The sequence below is a fragment of the Oncorhynchus keta genome, chromosome 35 (genome assembly GCF_023373465.1).
Source record: "Oncorhynchus keta strain PuntledgeMale-10-30-2019 chromosome 35, Oket_V2, whole genome shotgun sequence".
Taxonomy (NCBI): domain Eukaryota; kingdom Metazoa; phylum Chordata; class Actinopteri; order Salmoniformes; family Salmonidae; genus Oncorhynchus; species Oncorhynchus keta.
The window spans coordinates 72,930,915-72,950,899 of NC_068455.1; the positions used below are offsets into that span (position 1 = coordinate 72,930,915).

At 46.6% G+C, this 19,985-nt stretch overlaps 3 protein-coding genes across 9 annotated transcripts in view; 2 read left to right on the plus strand and 1 right to left on the minus strand.

The window, feature by feature from the left end:
• The window catches only part of LOC118368989 (ubiquitin carboxyl-terminal hydrolase 12-like), a 32,098-nt gene extending 23,476 nt beyond the window's left edge, over nucleotides 1-8,622 (plus strand). Inside the window, exon 10 of the mRNA XM_052497698.1 lies at nucleotides 5,260-8,622. Coding sequence (XP_052353658.1) covers nucleotides 5,260-5,361 — 102 coding nt within the window. The 3' untranslated portion in view covers nucleotides 5,362-8,622. The remainder of the gene's footprint in view (nucleotides 1-5,259) is intronic.
• A 1,969-nt stretch (nucleotides 8,623-10,591) lies between these two features.
• LOC127915521 (uncharacterized) lies at nucleotides 10,592-15,657 on the plus strand. The gene is made up of 5 exons (XM_052495696.1): nucleotides 10,592-10,599; nucleotides 10,689-12,143; nucleotides 12,704-14,581; nucleotides 15,022-15,181; nucleotides 15,262-15,657. The coding sequence occupies exons 1-5, from the start codon at nucleotides 10,592-10,594 to the stop codon at nucleotides 15,508-15,510; spliced, it is 3,750 nt and encodes a 1,249-aa protein (XP_052351656.1). The 3' UTR covers nucleotides 15,511-15,657.
• Nucleotides 15,658-15,946: 289 nt separating this feature from the next.
• The window catches only part of LOC118369202 (rho GTPase-activating protein 6-like), a 153,673-nt gene continuing 149,634 nt past the window's right edge, over nucleotides 15,947-19,985 (minus strand). For all 7 annotated transcript variants that reach the window (XM_052497693.1, XM_052497695.1, XM_052497696.1 and 4 more), the window contains one exon: nucleotides 15,947-19,167. In XM_052497693.1, the coding sequence (XP_052353653.1) occupies nucleotides 18,785-19,167 (383 nt within the window). In that variant the 3' untranslated portion in view covers nucleotides 15,947-18,784. The remainder of the gene's footprint in view (nucleotides 19,168-19,985) is intronic.

The following is a 19,985-nucleotide window of genomic DNA, read 5'->3' on the forward strand; positions in this document are numbered from 1 at the left end:
TATAGTGGCCTCAATCATTCTTAAGTGGAAGAAGTTTGGAACCACCGAGACTCTTCCTAGAGTTAGCCGCCCGGACAAACTGAGCAATCGGGGGAGAAGGGCCTTGGTCAGGGAGGTGACCAATGGTTACTCTGACAGAGGTCCTCTGTGGAGATGGGAGAACCGTCTTCCAGAAGGACAACCATCTCTGCAGCACTTCACCAAACAGGCCTTTATGGTAGGGCGGCCAGACGGAAGCCCACTCCTCAGTAAAAGGCACATGGCAGCACGCTTGGAGTTTGTCAAAAGGCACCTTAAGCACTGTGGTCTGAATGCCAAGCGTCACGTCTGGCGGAAACCTGGCACCAAACAGTAGTTTATGGCTCAGTTTCAAATGTACCCACAGTGGTATGTTATAGCCATCGAGGGGCCTGCTTTTTCCATTCGGTGTAGATGCATCCAATAGGCACAGCTCTAGGATCAGCTTACTGGGTTTTCCCAGTGTAATCATTAGAGGGGAGAATTCAAAACTGATCGGAGATCAGTGTCTAGGGGTTTTTCCACTATGGGAAAGAGTCCCATCTGAACAACTGGTGGACGTGCAGGATCTGGCTGAGTGATGGAGTTTCCGCTGGGCTTGGTAACATGTTAACTCCAACACACTGGTCTCGGATCAGGTTGGGGTTTTCCCTTTGAATGGTTAAGGTTTAGTGTCAGTAGGCTGAGCCTAGATCCAGTGTTTCCCCTATATGCATTTAGCAGCAGCACACCGCCGCTGCAAAGAAAAATAAAAAAATAAATCAATGTGTGTGATTTTTATTTGTTATTTCTTGGGGGGGATGGTAAAATGTTTTCAGTGTAAACTGAAACAACTAAATCCAGATATCCAGATATTAAATATGTAGAAAATATAATGGAGCTTTATAGTTTTTAAATAAGAATCTTTGAGAACTAACAATCAGCAAAATAAAAACTAGACTGGAGAATCAAAAACTGTCACGTCATGCGTTGTCCCCTGTTTAATTTCTGTTTGAGTCACTCGGATAAGAACACTGCATAAAAGACAAACCAAAATGTGTAGAATTTCAGGAAATTAGCTTTAAAACAGCAACATTTTGTCTCTGCGGCTAAGAGGGCTACTAAAACTGTGCCATTGGCCACGTCCCTACCACGTTCCCCCCATCCCCCCCCTCACTAACTTTGCCACCGCTACTGAAAAATATTATACTATACTATACTAATATATATACTGCTAGATCTGTAGCTAAGGGGAAACTTGGAACGGGAGTGGATTGAATAGTAGACTTGCCTTCATTTTCTCTCCTCTTTCCCCTGTCTCTTTCCACTATTTCTCCTCCTCCCTCCCCCTCTTCTTTGTCATGTGGCTGGCACTGAAACTGGAGAGCTAGTAAACATTGTGACCTCACTACTCTAAGCCCACAATTGGTAGAAGCACGAGCTATTTATTTTCATTGAGGGTTGTATCCACACGTTTCACCTAGAGCTGGGACAGGACGGTGAACCGAAAATGTAAAAAAAATGTGGTGCACTTTAATGTTATGAAGTTGTCCGATTTATCGTTTATCGTATCAAGTTATCGCCATATGGATTTTTAGTCCATATCGCCCAGCCATAGTTTTACCATCAACATTATACTATTCTTAAAGAGTTCCAAAATGTGTATGAGCAGGATCACAGAACACAGTAGAAAGACAGGGCTCTCTTTAAACACGGACTCTCTTTAAACACGGACCCTCTTTAAACACGGACTCTCTTTAAACACGGGACTCTCTTTAAACACGGGGCTCTCTTTAAACACGGGGCTCTCTTTAAACACGGGACTCTCTTTAAACACGGACTCTCTTTAAACACGGACTCTCTTTAAACACGGACTCTCTTTAAACACGGACTCTCTTTAAACACGGACTCTCTTTAAACACGGACTCTCTTTAAACACGGGGCTCTCTTTAAACACGGGGCTCTCTTTAAACACGGACTCTCTTTAAACACGGGGCTCTCTTTAAACACGGACTCTCTTTAAACACGGACTCTCTTTAAACACGGACTCTCTTTAAACACGGGACTCTCTTTAAACACGGACTCTCTTTAAACACGGACTCTCTTTAAACACGGACTCTCTTTAAACACGGACTCTCTTTAAACACGGACTCTCTTTAAACACGGACTCTCTTTAAACACGGACTCTCTTTAAACACGGACTCTCTTTAAACACGGGACTCTCTTTAAACACGGGGCTCTCTTTAAACACGGGGCTCTCTTTAAACACGGGGCTCTCTTTAAACACGGGGCTCTCTTTAAACACGGACTCTCTTTAAACACGGACTCTCTTTAAACACGGGGCTCTCTTTAAACACGGGGCTCTCTTTAAACACGGGACTCTCTTTAAACACGGGGCTCTCTTTAAACACGGACTCTCTTTAAACACGGACTCTCTTTAAACACGGACTCTCTTTAAACACGGGACTCTCTTTAAACACGGGGCTCTCTTTAAACACGGGGCTCTCTTTAAACACGGGGCTCTCTTTAAACACGGGGCTCTCTTTAAACACGGACTCTCTTTAAACACGGACTCTCTTTAAACACGGACTCTCTTTAAACACGGGGCTCTCTTTAAACACGGGGCTCTCTTTAAACACGGGGCTCTCTTTAAACACGGGGCTCTCTTTAAACACGGGGCTCTCTTTAAACACGGGGCTCTCTTTAAACACGGGGCTCTCTTTAAACACGGACTCTCTTTAAACACAGGGCTCTCTTTAAACACAGGGCTCTCTTTAAACACAGGGCTCTCTTTAAACACGGACTCTCTTTAAACACGGGGCTCTCTTTAAACACGGGGCTCTCTTTAAACACGGGGCTCTCTTTAAACACGGGGCTCTCTTTAAACACGGGGCTCTCTTTAAACACGGGGCTCTCTTTAAACACGGGGCTCTCTTTAAACACGGGGCTCTGGAGAAAAAAGTGGTGACCTATATTCATGCTGAACTACAGAGCCTTCAAAGTATTCAGATCCCTTGAATTTTTCTACATTTTGTTACGTTACAGCCTTATTCTGGAATTGATGGGGGGGGGAAACTATCTACACAATACCCCATAATGATGGAGCAAAAAATAGTTTATTTAAAATGTAAAAAATTGGAATATCACCTTTGCATAAATTTGAACTCTTTACTCAGTACTTTGTTGAAGCACCTTTTGGCAGCGATTACAGCATTGAGTCTTCTTGGGTATGACGCTACAAGCTTGGCACACCTGTATTTGGGGAGTTTCTCCCATTGTTCTCTGCAGATCCTCTAAACCTCTGTCAGGTTGGATGGGGAGCTTCACTGCACATGTCCTTTTGGAAAGTTCTCCCATCTCTGCAGCACTCCACCAATCAGGCCTTTATGGTAGAGTGGCCAGACGGAAGCCACTCCTCAGTAAAAGGCACATAACAGCCCGCTTGGAGTTCTGCCAAAAGTCACCTAAAGGACTCTCAAACCATGAGAAACAAGATTCTCTGGTCTGATGAAACCAAGATTGAAGTATTTGGCCTGAATGCCAAGTGTCACGTCTGGAGGAAACCTGCCACCATCCCTATGGTGAAGCATGGTGGTGGCAGCATCATAGTGTGGGGATGTTTTTAGCGACAGGGACTGGGAGGCAAGTCAGGGTTGAGGCAAAGATGAACGGAGCAAAGGACAGAGAGATCCTTGATGAAAACCTGTTCCAGGGCGCTCAGGACCTCAGGCTGGGGAGAAGGTTCACCTTCCAACAGGACAACGACCCTAAGGATACAGCCAAGACAACACAGGAGTGGCTTCGGGACAAGTCTCTGAATGTCCTTGAGTGGCCCAGCCAGAGCCCGGACTTGAACCCGATCGAACGTCTCTGGAGAGACCTGAAAATAGCTGTGCAGCAACGCTCCCCATCCAACCTGACAGGACTTGAGAGGATCTGCAGAGAAGAATGAGAGAATCACCAAATGCAGGTGTTCCAAGCTTGTAGCGTCATACCCAAGACTCGAGGCTGTAATCGCTACCAGGTGCTTCAAAAAAAGTACTGAGTAAAGGGTCTGAATACCTGGGTAAATGTTATATTTCAGTATTGTTTTTTTGTTAAAAAAAAAAAACATTCGCAATAAAATAAAGGCTTGTTTTTGCTTTGGCGTTATTGTGTGTAGATTGATGATGATAAAAGAAATGACTACATGTTAAAATAAGGGTGTCCCTTAACAAGATGCGGAAAAAGTCAAGGGGATCTCAATACTTTCTGAATGCACTGGTGAATTCTATGCTGAACTATATACAGGGCATTCAGAAAGTATATATGGTGATCTATATACAGGGCATTCAGAAAGTATATATGCTGAACTATATACAGGGCATTCAGAAAGTATATATGCTGAACTATATACAGGGCATTCAGAAAGTATATATGGTGAACTATATACAGGGCATTCAGAAAGTATATATGCTGAACTATATACAGGGCATTCAGAAAGTATATATGGTGAACTATATACAGGGCATTCAGAAAGTATATATGCTGAACTATATACAGGGCATTCAGAAAGTATATATGGTGAACTATATACAAGGCATTCAGAAAGTATATATGGTGAACTATATACAGGGCATTCAGAAAGTATATATGGTGAACTATATACAGGGCATTCAGAAAGTATATATGCTGAACTATATACAGGGCATTCAGAAAGTATATATGGTGAACTATATACAGGGCATTCAGAAAGTATATATGAACTATTCAGAAAGCTATATGCTGAACTATATACAGGGCATTCAGAAAGTATATATGGTGAACTATATACAAGGCATTCAGAAAGTATATATGGTGAACTATATACAGGGCATTCAGAAAGTATATATGGTGAACTATATACAGGGCATTCAGAAAGTATATATGCTGAACTATATACAGGGCATTCAGAAAGTATATATGGTGAACTATATACAAGGCATTCAGAAAGTATATATGGTGAACTATATACAGGGCATTCAGAAAGTATATATGGTGAACTATATACAGGGCATTCAGAAAGTATATATGCTGAACTATATACAGGGCATTCAGAAAGTATATATGGTGAACTATATACAGGGCATTCAGAAAGTATATATGGTGAACTGTATGTCGCTATACGCCTGAAAACATATGGTGGTGAATAGGTTATGTCTGTTGTCCTTTTCTAATCATAAACTCCTCCCTCTTCGTACCTTTTTAAACCCCTCCCTCTTCTTACCTTCTCCTCCTTTATAGAAAATCGACGCCCAGGCGATCGAGGAGTTCTACGGTCTAACGTCGGACATTTCCAAGAACTCTGAGTCCGGTTACATCCTGTTCTATCAGTCCCGGGACTGAACCAGCCAATGGGATTTGGACTCAGCATAGGGAGGGGCGTGGGCTACCACAGGCCCCGCCCAGCCCACCATCCGTTATAAATATTCAGGCTTTACAGCAGAGCTTTGCACTGTGGAGCACCAGGAAGACGGATGGAGGATCTTCAGCAGACAGGAGCCAACGATGGCCGAGCAACCCATCAGTGTGACAGGATATGACTTCATTAGAGAAGAAGATCAGCGACCAGGGATTGTTATGCTTCGTCATAGTCATCATCATCCTAGTCAAGATCGTCCTGATGGTCTTTCTCTCTATGATTTGACGGTAGATTAGAAAATATGTTTGCTTGGCTAGCTCGCCGCTTACATAGCGTGTCGTCATTACTGGTGTCCTTGTCATACATAGTGCCACTTGCAGTGGTGTTAAACAGCAGCTTGGTTGGATGAAAAGTAGATCTGCCATTTCCAGAATGTTCTCTGTTGTTGTTGGTTTGGAGAGTGGGGTGGAGAGAAGAGTTTGGTCCCTTTTTGCAGCCCAGCAGGCCCGTGTTTATATTATGGTTTGGATGCCAAAAGCTGCACAAATATCTGTTTTTGAAGGGACACGTGTGCTCTCTAGCTCCCCTCTGGCAACAACAGTAAACTACACCACACACACCACACACACACAACAAAACGCCTGCCAACCACATATGTATGTTGTCTGTCTCCTAATCAAGCAAGTTTCTCCATTGGTGTCAATGGCAGTGTTTCAAATGGCACCCTATTTATTTATCTAGTGCACTCCAAACGTACTGCACTAGATATGGAGTAGGTTCTCATTTAGCTCCTCCACTTCCTGTCACCTGATCTGAACCTTCCAATCAGAGCCTGTTGTTTTTTGAATGCACAAGTTAACCAAACATAGCTGTTGTTTGGTCATGTTAAATATGTGTTACACTGCCAGTTGGAGTAACTAACTTCACTCTTTATAGGCTACGTCCCAATATCTATACCAGCACACTGCTAAGTATGCATGCCCAATATATTCTAAGTAGTATGCTAGTGCAGATTTTGGAACGGAACTGATTTCTCTCAACAGAGAGCAACATGGAATATGGCCCACTATTCATAAAGCTTCTCTGAGTAGGAGTGCTGATCGAGTATTGGTTTGGCCATGTAGATCGTAACCAATCAGATTCTTATGGACAGGGACCTGATCCTAGATCAGAGGTTTTATGAATACAGGTCCTGATCCGTAGCTCTGGACATGGGAGGTGTTTTATATATTATATTAGCTAGGACTAGAGTGGGTCCTGTGTTAAGTTGAATGTACAGTAAGGAACTGGCTTCTCATTGGTTGGCCCGTACACAGGTCCTGGGGTCTCAACCTATCCTGACCAGTAATAGTTATATATCTGCACCACAAATGGCACCCTATTCCCTACATAGTGCACTATTTTTTACTTTGGCTTGTAGGGTCTCATAGGTGCATTTGGAGTGTGGGAGAGTTAAACTCATTAACTTAGGCCTACTGTGGACCTATCTACCTAGTAAACACTAGTACACTCCTCTAGCCTACAGACTACTATCTACCTAGTAAACACTAGTACACTCCTCTAGCCTACAGACTACTATCTACCTAGTAAACACTAGTACACTCCTCTAGCCTACAGGCTACTATCTACCTAGTAAACACTAGTACACTCCTCTAGCCTACAGACTACTATCTACCTAGTAAACACTAGTACACTCCTCTAGCCTACAGGCTACTATCTACCTAGTAAACACTAGTACACTCCTCTAGCCTACAGGCTACTATCTACCTAGTAAACACTAGTACACTCCTCTAGCCTACTGTAGACCTATCTACCTAGTAAACACTAGTACACTCCTCTAGCCTACTGTAGACCTATCTACCTAGTAAACACTAGTACACTCCTCTAGCCTACTGTAGACCTATCTACCTAGTAAACACTAGTACACTCCTCAGAGCCTATATGGTTTACTCTCTCTGAGTCACAAAGGATACCCTATTTATTGTGTGTGTGTATTAAACAGTGGTTTGACCCCTTTCTTTTTCTATAGGTTATTGCTGACTGCGATTGACACACACACACACACACACATACGGCCAACACACTTGGGTTGATTTTTGTGTTTGGAGTAAGCGACCTGCGAACACACACACACACACACAGAGCAGGACACAGTACTGAAAAACAGCTTTCTGTAGTGTGTATTCCAGCCTAGCTTGGAGGGACATGAAATGCAGCCTAATGGTCCGTAAATACTGTTCGGCTCTAGCCGCTTCATATGTTACTGACACACTACACTGTTCTGTAATGAATCCTGTTTACTTCCTGGTTCTGTCTCAGTAGTCTAACGGGGCTTCTCCATCTCCTCTCTGTCTGCAGTGATGTATAAACACTGTTCTATAATGAATCCTGTTTTACTTCCTGGTTCTGTCTCAGTAGTCTAACGGGGCTTCTCCATCTCCTCTCTGTCTGCAGTGATGTATAAACACTGTTCTGTAATGAATCCTGTTTACTTCCTGGTTCTGTCTCAGTAGTCTAACGGGGCTTCTCCATCTCCTCTCTGTCTGCAGTGATGTATAAACACTGGTCTGTAATGAATCCTGTTTTACTTCCTGGTTCTGTCTCAGTAGTCTAACGGGGCTTCTCCATCTCCTCTCTGTCTGCAGTGATGTATAAACACTGGTCTGTAATGAATCCTGTTTTACTTCCTGGTTCTGTCTCAGTAGTCTAACGGGGCTTCTCCATCTCCTCTCTGTCTGCAGTGATGTATAAACACTGGTCTGTAATGAATCCTGTTTTACTTCCTGGTTCTGTCTCAGTAGTCTAATGGGGCTTCTCCATCTCCTCTCTGTCTGCAGTGATGTATAAACACTGGTCTGTAATGAATCCTGTTTTACTTCCTGGTTCTGTCTCAGTAGTCTAACGGGGCTTCTCCATCTCCTCTCTGTCTGCAGTGATGTATAAACACTGGTCTGTAATGAATCCTGTTTTACTTCCTGGTTCTGTCTCAGTAGTCTAACGGGGCTTCTCCATCTCCTCTCTGTCTGCAGTGATGTATAAACACTGGTCTGTAATGAATCCTGTTTTACTTCCTGGTTCTGTCTCAGTAGTCTAACGGGGCTTCTCCATCTCCTCTGTCTGCAGTGATGTATACACACTGGTCTGTAATGAATCCTGTTTTACTTCCTGGTTCTGTCTCAGTAGTCTAACGGGGCTTCTCCATCTCCTCTGTCTGCAGTGATGTATAAACACTGGTCTGTAATGAATCCTGTTTTACTTCCTGGTTCTGTCTCAGTAGTCTGACGGGGCTTCTCCATCTCCTCTGTCTGCAGTGATGTATAAACACTGGTCTGTAATGAATCCTGTTTTACTTCCTGGTTCTGTCTCAGTAGTCTAACGGGGCTTCTCCATCTCCTCTCTGTCTGCAGTGATGTATAAACACTGGGTATTTGCTTTCCCCAGTCCAGTCCTTTCACATCAGCGCAGATGAAGGAAAGGAAACTAGAGGAGAGGACACTGCGTTAAACTATTGTGACTCAGCCCCTCCATGTATGAAAGGAGTTCAAAGGTCATTTTAGCTGTTGGGTCTTTTTAGGTTCAGGTTGAAGTTGACACCCAGGCACAGATCTAGGATCTGTGGGATCTACCTTTACCATTATTCCTCAACTTGACCATTTAGGTTGGAAACCCTCTAAAACAGACCACAGATCAGTCTGTAAAGGTGTTTTCAGCTGTTCTGTTTCCTTAAATGTGCTGACATAGTGTCCCAAATGACACCCCTATTCCCTATATAGGGCACTGATTTTGACCAGAGCCCAGTGGCACACTATTCCCTATATAGGGCACTGATTTTGACCAGAGCCCTGTGCACCAGAGTGGGAATATCGGGACGCAACCCATACCACCGCACCTTCATAAAATGGATGAGATGGAAAGTGATGTTAAACAGGATGGGGAACAACCTATATTAAAACTAGGGTCTGTTGTTTTTATTTAAGTAGAATTATTTACAAATGTTATGTTGACTTTCCTAGATGTGTCTTTTAAGAAATATATATATATGTATATTTGACTAATTTAGTCCTACCATTCTTGTGTAGGCATCTGAGATCAATGTGGTTTGGAATTATTTGGGGGTAATAATTCAGATGTTCCAAATGGTAACCTATTCCTTATTTAGTGCACTACTTTTGACCACGTTTTCCCATAGGGCTCTGGTCAAAAGTAGTACACTACCCATAGGGCTCTGGTCTAAAGTAGTGCACTACCCATAGGGCTCTGGTCTAAAGTAGTGCACTACCCATAGGGCTCTGGTCTAAAGTAGTACACTACCCATAGGGCTCTGGTCTAAAGTAGTACACTACCCATAGGGCTCTGGTCTAAAGTAGTGCACTACCCATAGGGCTCTGGTCTAAAGTAGTACACTACCCATAGGGTTCTGGTCTAAAGTAGTACACTACCCATAGGGTTCTGGTCTAAAGTAGTGCACTACCCATAGGGTTCTGGTCTAAAGTAGTGCACTACCCATAGGGCTCTGGTCTAAAGTAGTGCACTACCCATAGGGCTCTGGTCTAAAGTAGTGCACTACCCATAGGGCTCTGGTCTAAAGTAGGGCACTACCCATAGGGTTCTGGTCTAAAGCAGTGCACTACCCATAGGTGCTCTGGTCTAAAGTAGTGCACTACCTATAGGGCTCTGGTCTAAAGTAGTGCACTACCCATAGGGCTCTGGTCTAAAGTAGTACACTAAATAGGGAATAAGGTACTGTTTGGAACACATTTACCATGTGCAAATATAAGATATTATTGTGGTATAATTAATTGCTTGAAATAGAGGTCCATGCGTTAACTTGATCGCTAATGTTAAATTTGGGTCTAGCGTTTTTCTTGACCTCGTGACCTAACCAGGAAAAACTCTGGACCCTAGTAATAGCTACTAACTAATATCTAGGGCCCAACTTTAGGGAAAACTCCCTGGTCCTAGAAATACTACCTGGCCAATATGACAGCACTCCCTCGCCAAAATAAATACACTTTTTATAAATAATCATGATGCAAAGCCAATATGCTCTGTTTGTACAATCTTCTTCTTTTGAACGACTTTACAGGGTTATTTTATCTTTCTAACCAAACTATATTAAAAAGAGTGGGATCAATTCCATTTCAAATGCCAGTCAACTAAACTTGACATGGGAGACTCGTTCGATGGATGTCCACTTCTCTTATTTAATTAGCCATGTGGATGTAAATGGAAGCTGATTCTGCTCTTCTGTACAAAGTGATTTAAGTTGGAGTACACGTTGAGAAAGTGAGCCGTGTGTATTGGGGTACAGAGTGGTCTCGGCCCAGGTGGAGTGTGTATTGGGGGTACAGTGTGGTCTCGGCCCAGGAGCAGTGTGTATTGGGGGTACAGTGTGGTCTCGGCCCAGGAGCAGTGTGTATTGGGGGTACAGAGTGGTCTCGGTCCAGGTGCAGTGTGTATTGGGGGTACAGAGTGGTCTCGGCCCAGGTGCAGTGTGTATTGGGGGTACAGTGTGGTCTCGGCCCAGGAGCAGTGTGTATTGGGGGTACAGTGTGGTCTCGGCCCAGGAGCAGTGTGTATTGGGGGTACAGAGTGGTCTCGGCCCAGGTGCAGTGTGTATTGGGGGTACAGTGTGGTCTCGGCCCAGGAGCAGTGTGTATTGGGGGTACAGTGTGGTCTCGGCCCAGGTGCAGTGTGTATTGGGGGTACAGTGTGGTCTCGGCCCAGGTGCAGTGTGTATTGGGGGTACAGTGTGGTCTCGGCCCAGGAGCAGTGTGTATTGGGGGTACAGTGTGGTCTCGGCCAAGGAGCAGTGTGTATTGGGGGTACAGAGTGGTCTCGGCCCAGGAGCAGTGTGTATTGGGGGTACAGAGTGGTCTCGGCCCAGGTGCAGTGTGTATTGGGGGTACAGTGTGGTCTCGGCTCAGGAGCAGTGTGTATTGCTGGTACAGAGTGGTCTCGGCCCAGGAGCAGTGTGTATTGGGGGTGCAGTGTGGTCTCGGCCAAGGAGCAGTGTGTATTGGGGGTACAGAGTGGTCTCGGCCCAGGAGCAGTGTGTATTGGGGGTACAGAGTGGTCTCGGCCCAGGAGCCGTGTGTATTGGGGGTACAGAGTGGTCTCGGCCCAGGTGCAGTGTGTATTGGGGGTACAGAGTGGTCTCGGCCCAGGTGCAGTGTTTATTGGGGGTACAGAGTGGTCTCGGCCCAGGTGCAGTGTTTATTGGGGGTACAGTGTGGTCTCGGCCCAGGTGCAGTGTGTATTGGGGGTACAGTGTGGTCTCGGCCAAGGAGCAGTGTGTATTGGGGGTACAGTGTGGTCTCGGCCAAGGAGCAGTGTGTATTGGGGTACAGAGTGGTCTCGGCCCAGGTGCAGTGTGTATTGGGGGTACAGTGTGGTCTCGTCCCAGGAGCAATGTGTATTGCTGGTACAGAGTGGTCTCGGCCCAGGAGCAGTGTGTATTGGGGGTACAGTGTGGTCTCGGCCCAGGAGCAGTGTGTATTGGGGGTACAGTGTGGTCTCGGCCCAGGAGCAGTGTGTATTGGGGGTACAGTGTGGTCTCGGCCCAGGAGCAGTGTGTATTTGGGGTACAGTGTGGTCTCGGCCCAGGAGCAGTGTGTATTGGGGGTACAGTGTGGTCTCGGCCCAGGAGCAGTGTGTATTGGGGGTACAGTGTGGTCCCGGCCCAGGAGCAGTGTGTATTGGGGGTACAGTGTGGTCTCGGCCCAGGAGTAGTGTGTATTGGGGGTACAGAGTGGTCTCGGCCCAGGTGCAGTGTGTATTGGGGGTACAGTGTGGTCTCGGCCCAGGAGCAGTGTGTATTGGGGGTACAGAGTGGTTTCGGCCCAGGAGCAGTGTGTATTGGGGGTACAGAGTGGTCTCGGCCCAGGAGCAGTGTGTATTGGGGGTACAGAGTGGTCTCGGCCCAGGTGCAGTGTGTATTTTGGGTACAGTGTGGTCTCGGCCCAGGAGCAGTGTGTATTGGGGGTACAGAGTGGTCTCGGCCCAGGAGCAGTGTGTATTTGGGGTACAGTGTGGTCTCGGCCCAGGAGCAGTGTGTATTGGGGGTACAGTGTGGTCTCGGCCCAGGAGCAGTGTGTATTGGGGGTACAGTGTGGTCTCGGCCCAGGAGCAGTGTGTATTGGGGGTACAGTGTGGTCTCGGCCCAGGAGCAGTGTGTATTGGGGGTACAGAGTGGTCTCGGCCCAGGAGCAGTGTGTATTGGGGGTACAGTGTGGTCTCGGCCCAGGAGCAGTGTGTATTGGGGGTACAGAGTGGTCTCGGCCCAGGAGCAGTGTGTATTGGGGGTACAGATTGGTCTCGGCCCAGGTGCAGTGTGTATTGGGGGTACAGTGTGGTCTCGGCTCAGGAGCAGTGTGTATTGCTGGTACAGAGTGGTCTCGGCCCAGGAGCAGTGTGTATTGGGGGTGCAGTGTGGTCTCGGCCAAGGAGCAGTGTGTATTGGGGGTACAGAGTGGTCTCGGCCCAGGAGCAGTGTGTATTGGGGGTACAGAGTGGTCTCGGCCCAGGAGCCGTGTGTATTGGGGGTACAGAGTTGTCTCGGCCCAGGTGCAGTGTGTATTGGGGGTACAGAGTGGTCTCGGCCCAGGTGCAGTGTTTATTGGGGGTACAGAGTGGTCTCGGCCCAGGTGCAGTGTGTATTGGGGGTACAGTGTGGTCTCGGCCAAGGAGCAGTGTGTATTGGGGGTACAGTGTGGTCTCGGCCAAGGAGCAGTGTGTATTGGGGTACAGAGTGGTCTCGGCCCAGGTGCAGTGTGTATTGGGGGTACAGTGTGGTCTCGGCCAAGGAGCAGTGTGTATTGGGGGTACAGTGTGGTCTCGGCCAAGGAGCAGTGTGTATTGGGGTACAGAGTGGTCTCGGCCCAGGTGCAGTGTGTATTGGGGGTACAGTGTGGTCTCGTCCCAGGAGCAATGTGTATTGCTGGTACAGAGTGGTCTCGGCCCAGGAGCAGTGTGTATTGGGGGTACAGTGTGGTCCCGGCCCAGGAGCAGTGTGTATTGGGGGTACAGTGTGGTCTCGGCCCAGGAGCAGTGTGTATTTGGGGTACAGTGTGGTCTCGGCCCAGGAGCAGTGTGTATTGGGGGTACAGTGTGGTCTCGGCCCAGGAGCAGTGTGTATTGGGGGTACAGTGTGGTCCCGGCCCAGGAGCAGTGTGTATTGGGGGTACAGTGTGGTCTCGGCCCAGGAGTAGTGTGTATTGGGGGTACAGAGTGGTCTCGGCCCAGGTGCAGTGTGTATTGGGGGTACAGTGTGGTCTCGGCCCAGGAGCAGTGTGTATTGGGGGTACAGAGTGGTCTCGGCCCAGGAGCAGTGTGTATTGGGGGTACAGAGTGGTCTCGGCCCAGGAGCAGTGTGTATTGGGGGTACAGAGTGGTCTCGGCCCAGGTGCAGTGTGTATTTGGGGTACAGTGTGGTCTCGGCCCAGGAGCAGTGTGTATTGGGGGTACAGAGTGGTCTCGGCCCAGGAGCAGTGTGTATTTGGGGTACAGTGTGGTCTCGGCCCAGGAGCAGTGTGTATTGGGGGTACAGTGTGGTCTCGGCCCAGGAGCAGTGTGTATTGGGGGTACAGTGTGGTCTCGGCCCAGGAGCAGTGTGTATTGGGGGTACAGAGTGGTCTCGGCCCAGGAGCAGTGTGTATTGGGGGTGCAGTGTGGTCTCGGCCCAGGAGCAGTGTGTATTGGGGGTGCAGTGTGGTCTCGGCCCAGGTGCAGTGTGTATTGGGGGTACAGAGTGGTCTCGGCCCAGGAGCAGTGTGTATTGGGGGTACAGAGTGGTCTCGGCCCAGGAGCAGTGTGTATTGGGGGTACAGAGTGGTCTCGGCCCAGGTGCAGTGTGTATTGGGGGTACAGAGTGGTCTCGGCCCAGGAGCAGTGTGTATTGGGGGTACAGAGTGGTCTCGGCCCAGGTGCAGTGTGTATTGGGGGTACAGTGTGGTCTCGGCCCAGGAGCAGTGTGTATTGGGGGTGCAGTGTGGTCTCGGCCCAGGTGCAGTGTGTATTGGGGGTACAGAGTGGTCTCGGCCCAGGTGCAGTGTGTATTGGGGGTACAGAGTGGTCTCGGCCCAGGAGCAGTGTGTATTGGGGGTACAGAGTGGTCTCGGCCCAGGTGCAGTGTGTATTGGGGGTACAGAGTGGTCTCGGCCCAGGAGCAGTGTGTATTGGGGGTACAGAGTGGTCTCGGCCCAGGTGCAGTGTGTATTTGGGGTACAGTGTGGTCTCGGCCCAGGAGCAGTGTGTATTGGGGGTACAGAGTGGTCTCGGCCCAGGAGCAGTGTGTATTTGGGGTACAGTGTGGTCTCGGCCCAGGAGCAGTGTGTATTGGGGGTACAGTGTGGTATCGGCCCAGGAGCAGTGTGTATTGGGGGTACAGTGTGGTATCGGCCCAGGAGCAGTGTGTATTGGGGGTACAGTGTGGTCTCGGCCCAGGAGCAGTGTGTATTGGGGGTACAGAGTGGTCTCGGCCCAGGAGCAGTGTGTATTGGGGGTACAGTGTGGTCTCGGCCCAGGAGCAGTGTGTATTGGGGGTACAGAGTGGTCTCGGCCCAGGAGCAGTGTGTATTGGGGGTACAGTGTGGTCTCGGCCCAGGAGCAGTGTGTATCGGGGGTGCAGTGTGGTCTCGGCCCAGGTGCAGTGTGTATTGGGGGTACAGAGTGGTCTCGGCCCAGGTGCAGTGTGTATTGGGGGTACAGAGTGGTCTCGGCCCAGGAGCAGTGTGTATTGGGGGTACAGAGTGGTCTCGGCCCAGGAGCAGTGTGTATTGGGGGTACAGAGTGGTCTCGGCCCAGGTGCAGTGTGTATTGGGGGTACAGAGTGGTCTCGGCCCAGGTGCAGTGTGTATTGGGGGTACAGAGTGGTCTCGGCCCAGGAGCAGTGTGTATTGGGGGTACAGAGTGGTCTCGGCCCAGGTGCAGTGTGTATTGGGGGTACAGAGTGGTCTCGGCCCAGGAGCAGTGTGTATTGGGGGTACAGAGTGGTCTCGGCCCAGGTGCAGTGTGTATTGGGGGTACAGAGTGGTCTCGGCCCAGGAGCAGTGTGTATTGGGGGTACAGAGTGGTCTCGGCCCAGGTGCAGTGTGTATTGGGGGTACAGAGTGGTCTCGGCCCAGGAGCAGTGAATAAAAGGTGTCCAGTAAATGAACTACTGGTGTTCGATGGGGAGGAAAAAAACAACTTGAACTGTGTTGCCTTTATTTTCTCCCCTCAGTCTTTTCTCTGTGTGCTGTTCTGTTACATTGTACATTTTATAAGTACTGACGAACATGTACAGCTTTTTTTTACTGGTTAAAATGAGATGTTCTCTTCTCTCATGTTGCTGCGTTCTCTACTGACTCCTGTGTTCTACAGTCACGTCTTTTCCAGAACTACACGACAATCAAAAGAAAAGGCGACAGAAATCCCCCAAACGTTTCGCATTAGGGACCTGAATGATGACCGACGTCTTCTCGCTTCACAAAGCTGGGAATCAACGACCCTCTTTCGTCTTTTGAGATATGTTTTAACCCCTTGAAGATATTTCCCCCCCATTTGTATTCAAAAAAAGAATGACGAAGCAACAATTGTACATTTTAATACTTGTAGGATACAACTGTCAAAAAAAAATAGACAAACGTCAAGGTTGAGCTACACCTTGAGGGACTCTCGCTTGTTAAAGTATAGAATAGTAATTACCAAGGTGAAGGATGTAAATATCCCTTTAGCAACACAACTTAAAGTATAGAATAGTAATTACCAAGGTGAAGGATGTAAATATCCCTTTAGCAACACAACTTAAAGTATAGAATAGTAATTACCAAGGTGAAGGATGTAAATATCCCTTTAGCAACACAACTTAAAGTATAGAATAGTAATTACCAAGGTGAAGGATGTAAATATCCCTTTAGCAACACAACTTAAAGTATAGAATAGTAATTACCAAGGTGAAGGATGTAAATATCCCTTTAGCAACACAACTTAAAGTGATAAGAACACTAATATACATGCATACAAACATTTTAAAAAGTGACAAAATACTACATTTACATGGTAAGGAAGAGGTTATCATAAAGTAGAAGTTGCTATAACAGGTGTAACCGCCATAAAAAAGCCAGACTACGGTTTGCAACTGCACATGGGGACAAAGATCGTACTTTTTGGAGAAATGTCCTCTGGTCTGATGAAACAAAAACTGTTTGGCCATAATGACCATCGTTATGTTTGGGAGGAAAAAGGGGAGGCTTGCAAGCCGAAGAACACCATCCCAACCGTGAAGCGCGGGGTGGCAGCATCATGTTGTGGGGGTGCTTTGCTGCAGGAGGGACTGGTGCACTTCACAAATAGTTGGCTTCATGAGGAGGAAAATGATATGGATATATTGAAGCAACATCTCAAGACATCAGTCAGGAAGTTAAAGCTTGGTCACAAATGGGTCTTCAAATGGACAATGACCCCAAGCACACTTGCAAAATGGCTGAAGGACAAGAAAGTCAAGGTATTGGAGTGGCCATCACAAAGCCCTGACCTCAATCCCATAGAAAATTTGTGGGCAGAACTGAAAAAGCTTGTGCGAGCAAGGAGGCCTACAAACCTGACTCAGTTACACCAGCTCTGTCAGGGAGAATGGGCCACAATTCACCCAATTTATTGTGGGAAGCTTGTGGAAGGCTACCCGAAATGTTTGACCCAAGTTAATCAATTTAAAGGCAATGCTACCAAATACTAATTGAGTGTATGTAAACTTCTCACCCACTGGGAATGTGATTAACGAAATAAAAGTTGAAATAAATGATTCTCTCTACTATTATTCTGACATTTCACATTCTTAAAATAAAGTGGTGATCCGAACTGACCTAAAACATGGACATTTTAGGATTACATGTCAGGAATTGTGAAATACTGAGTTTAAATGTATTTGGCTAAGGTGTATGTAAACTTCCGACTTCAACTGTCGGTCTGTACACAGCATTCTCCCTCCATCTTCAGGTTGGTCTGAACACAGCATTCTCCCTCCATCTTCAGGTAGGTCTGTACACAGCATTCTCTGTCCATCTTCAGGTAGGTCTGTACACAGCATTCTCTGTCCATCTTCAGGTAGGTCTGTACAGTACACAGCATTCTCCCTCCATCTTCAGGTAGGTCTGTACACAGCATTCTCTGTCCATCTTCAGGTAGGTCTGTACACAGCATTCTCTGTCCATCTTCAGGTAGGTCTGTACAGTACACAGCATTCTCCCTCCATCTTCAGGTAGGTCTGTACACAGCATTCTCCCTCCATCTTCAGGTAGGTCTGTACACAGCATTCTCCCTCCATCTTCAGGTAGGTCTGTACAGTACACAGCATTCTCTCTCCATCTTCAGGTAGGTCTGTACAGTACACAGCATTCTCCATCCATCTTCAGGTAGGTCTGTACAGTACACAGCATTCTCTCTCCATCTTCAGGTAGGTCTGTACAGTACACAGCATTCTCCATCCATCTTCAGGTAGGTCTGTACAGTACACAGCATTCTCCCTCCATCTTTAGGTATGTCTGTACAGTACACAGCATTCCCAGAATCTTTAGGTAGGTCTGTACAGTACACAGCATTCCCAGAATCTTTAGGTAGGTCTGTACACAGCATTCCCAGAATCTTTATGTAGGTCTGTACACAGCATTCCCAGAATCTTTAGGTAGGTCTGTACACAGCATTCCCAGAATCTTTAGGTAGGTCTTTTTAAAATATGTTTTAAATGTAACCTTTATTTAACTAATGTCTTTAGTTGTAGAACATATCTACGGCCATATTGTCGCTGGTAGTTAATTCAAATCGTCCTGTGAAGTGGGGTAATAGGTCCAGTTCACAGCAGCCAGATGATGTATATACGAGGTGTGGTAAAGGTTGCCCTCTTGTGGAATAGAAAGAAGAGGCCCCAATTTCTTGTTTTTTTTTGCATCAGAAGCCGAAGCAAAGAAGTTATATATACCCCCCCCCACACACACACATCATTGTAACCTAACCAATGTTTCAAACTTAATTCATGAGCTGGGTAAAAAGCTGTACTGTGATAAGGGATAGTGTACCATAACAGTCTCCAGCCGCATCACTCGGAGTCCAAAGGAGATATAGGAACAACAGTAAAAAACTATATCTAAAATTCCTTGGTAATGTTAGTCCCAAGCAGTGTTAGTATTTAAACAGTGTGTTTAGTATGTTTGGGTTGTGCTTGTCTGACACGTGTATATACCCTCTCTCTCATGATCAGGTGACAGGCTACCACTGGACGCCCCCATAGAGTCCATGGTTCAACCACCTTCCATCAGCCTAGAAACTGGCAGAACCGACAAAAGCCCGGTGGGCTGCTCCAACGATTTCTAGTCCCAATCCGCCCCTGGAATGCACTCACCCCTCCACCGCACCCCCCAGTGTCGTGTCCTATCATACCATGGTCTCTGACCCCGAGCTCTTCCCTGTGAAGAAGTCCCAGAAATAACTGGAATGACTTGGAGATGGCTTCTCTCTCTCCTCCTGGGGCGCCTGCCTCACCCAGACACTGTTAGCCACCTGTTTCTCTCTCTCCTCCTGGGGTGTCTGTCTCACCCAGACACTGTTATCCCCCTGTCCTCCCAGGCTGGAGCATGAGGCAGCCCCCAGGGTGAAGCTCAGATCTTCCCCCAGCGGAGCCCTCTGTTCCTGGGCATGGTAGCTGTCCTCTGGGTGGACTCTGGAGCTGCTAGAGGACTGGGACAGACTCAGGAGGTTGTGGTTGGAGTGGAACTGTCTCATCTGGCCGATGGACTTGGACAGGATCACGTTGGAGCCTGTGGAGGGAGAGATGTGTTGTTATTCTAGATATTTTCATTTACAATGGTGTTTATTACAATGTTTTCTGGATTGTTACTTTGTTGTTACTAAGTAATGTTGTTCCTTTGTTATTTAGAATGGTGCTACTTTGTTGTTAAAGTTATTTAGAATGTCGTTACTACAGTGTTGTCTAGAATTGTTGTTGTTGCAATGTTATTTAGAATGTTGCTACGTTTTATTTAGAATGTTGTTACTTTGCTATTACAGTGTTATATACAATGTTTGTTGTTACAATGTTATTTAGAATGTTTTTACAATGTTGTTTAGAATGTTTTTAGAATGTTATTTAGAATGTTAATGTTATTTAGAATGTTATTTAGAATGTTATAATGTTATTTAGAATGTTATAATGTTATTTAGAATGTTGTTCCTTTGTTATTTAGAATGTTGTTACATTGCTATTACAGTGTTATCTACAATGTTTGTTTGTTTTTACAATGTTATTTTGAATGGTATTTCTTATTACAATCTTATCAATTGGTACGGTGTGTATTGTTGTTATTATTATTATGTTAACCCTAACTCTAGCTTCCTGTCCACACCCCGGCTCAACCATAACCCTTATTCTAATACTAACTCTGTCTTAACAAAAGGCCCATCTCAATAGGTGGTCCAGATAAATTGGGGGGCTTTCCTCTTTTGTTCTGTATTGCTCCTCTATTGTTACTCAAACAAGGGGGAGGGCAATGAAATCACAGATTGCCACCAGACCTAGTCCTTGAGGTTTGCAGTTGTGTTTAAAAAATACTATTTTGCTCAAAACCAATTGTTTACG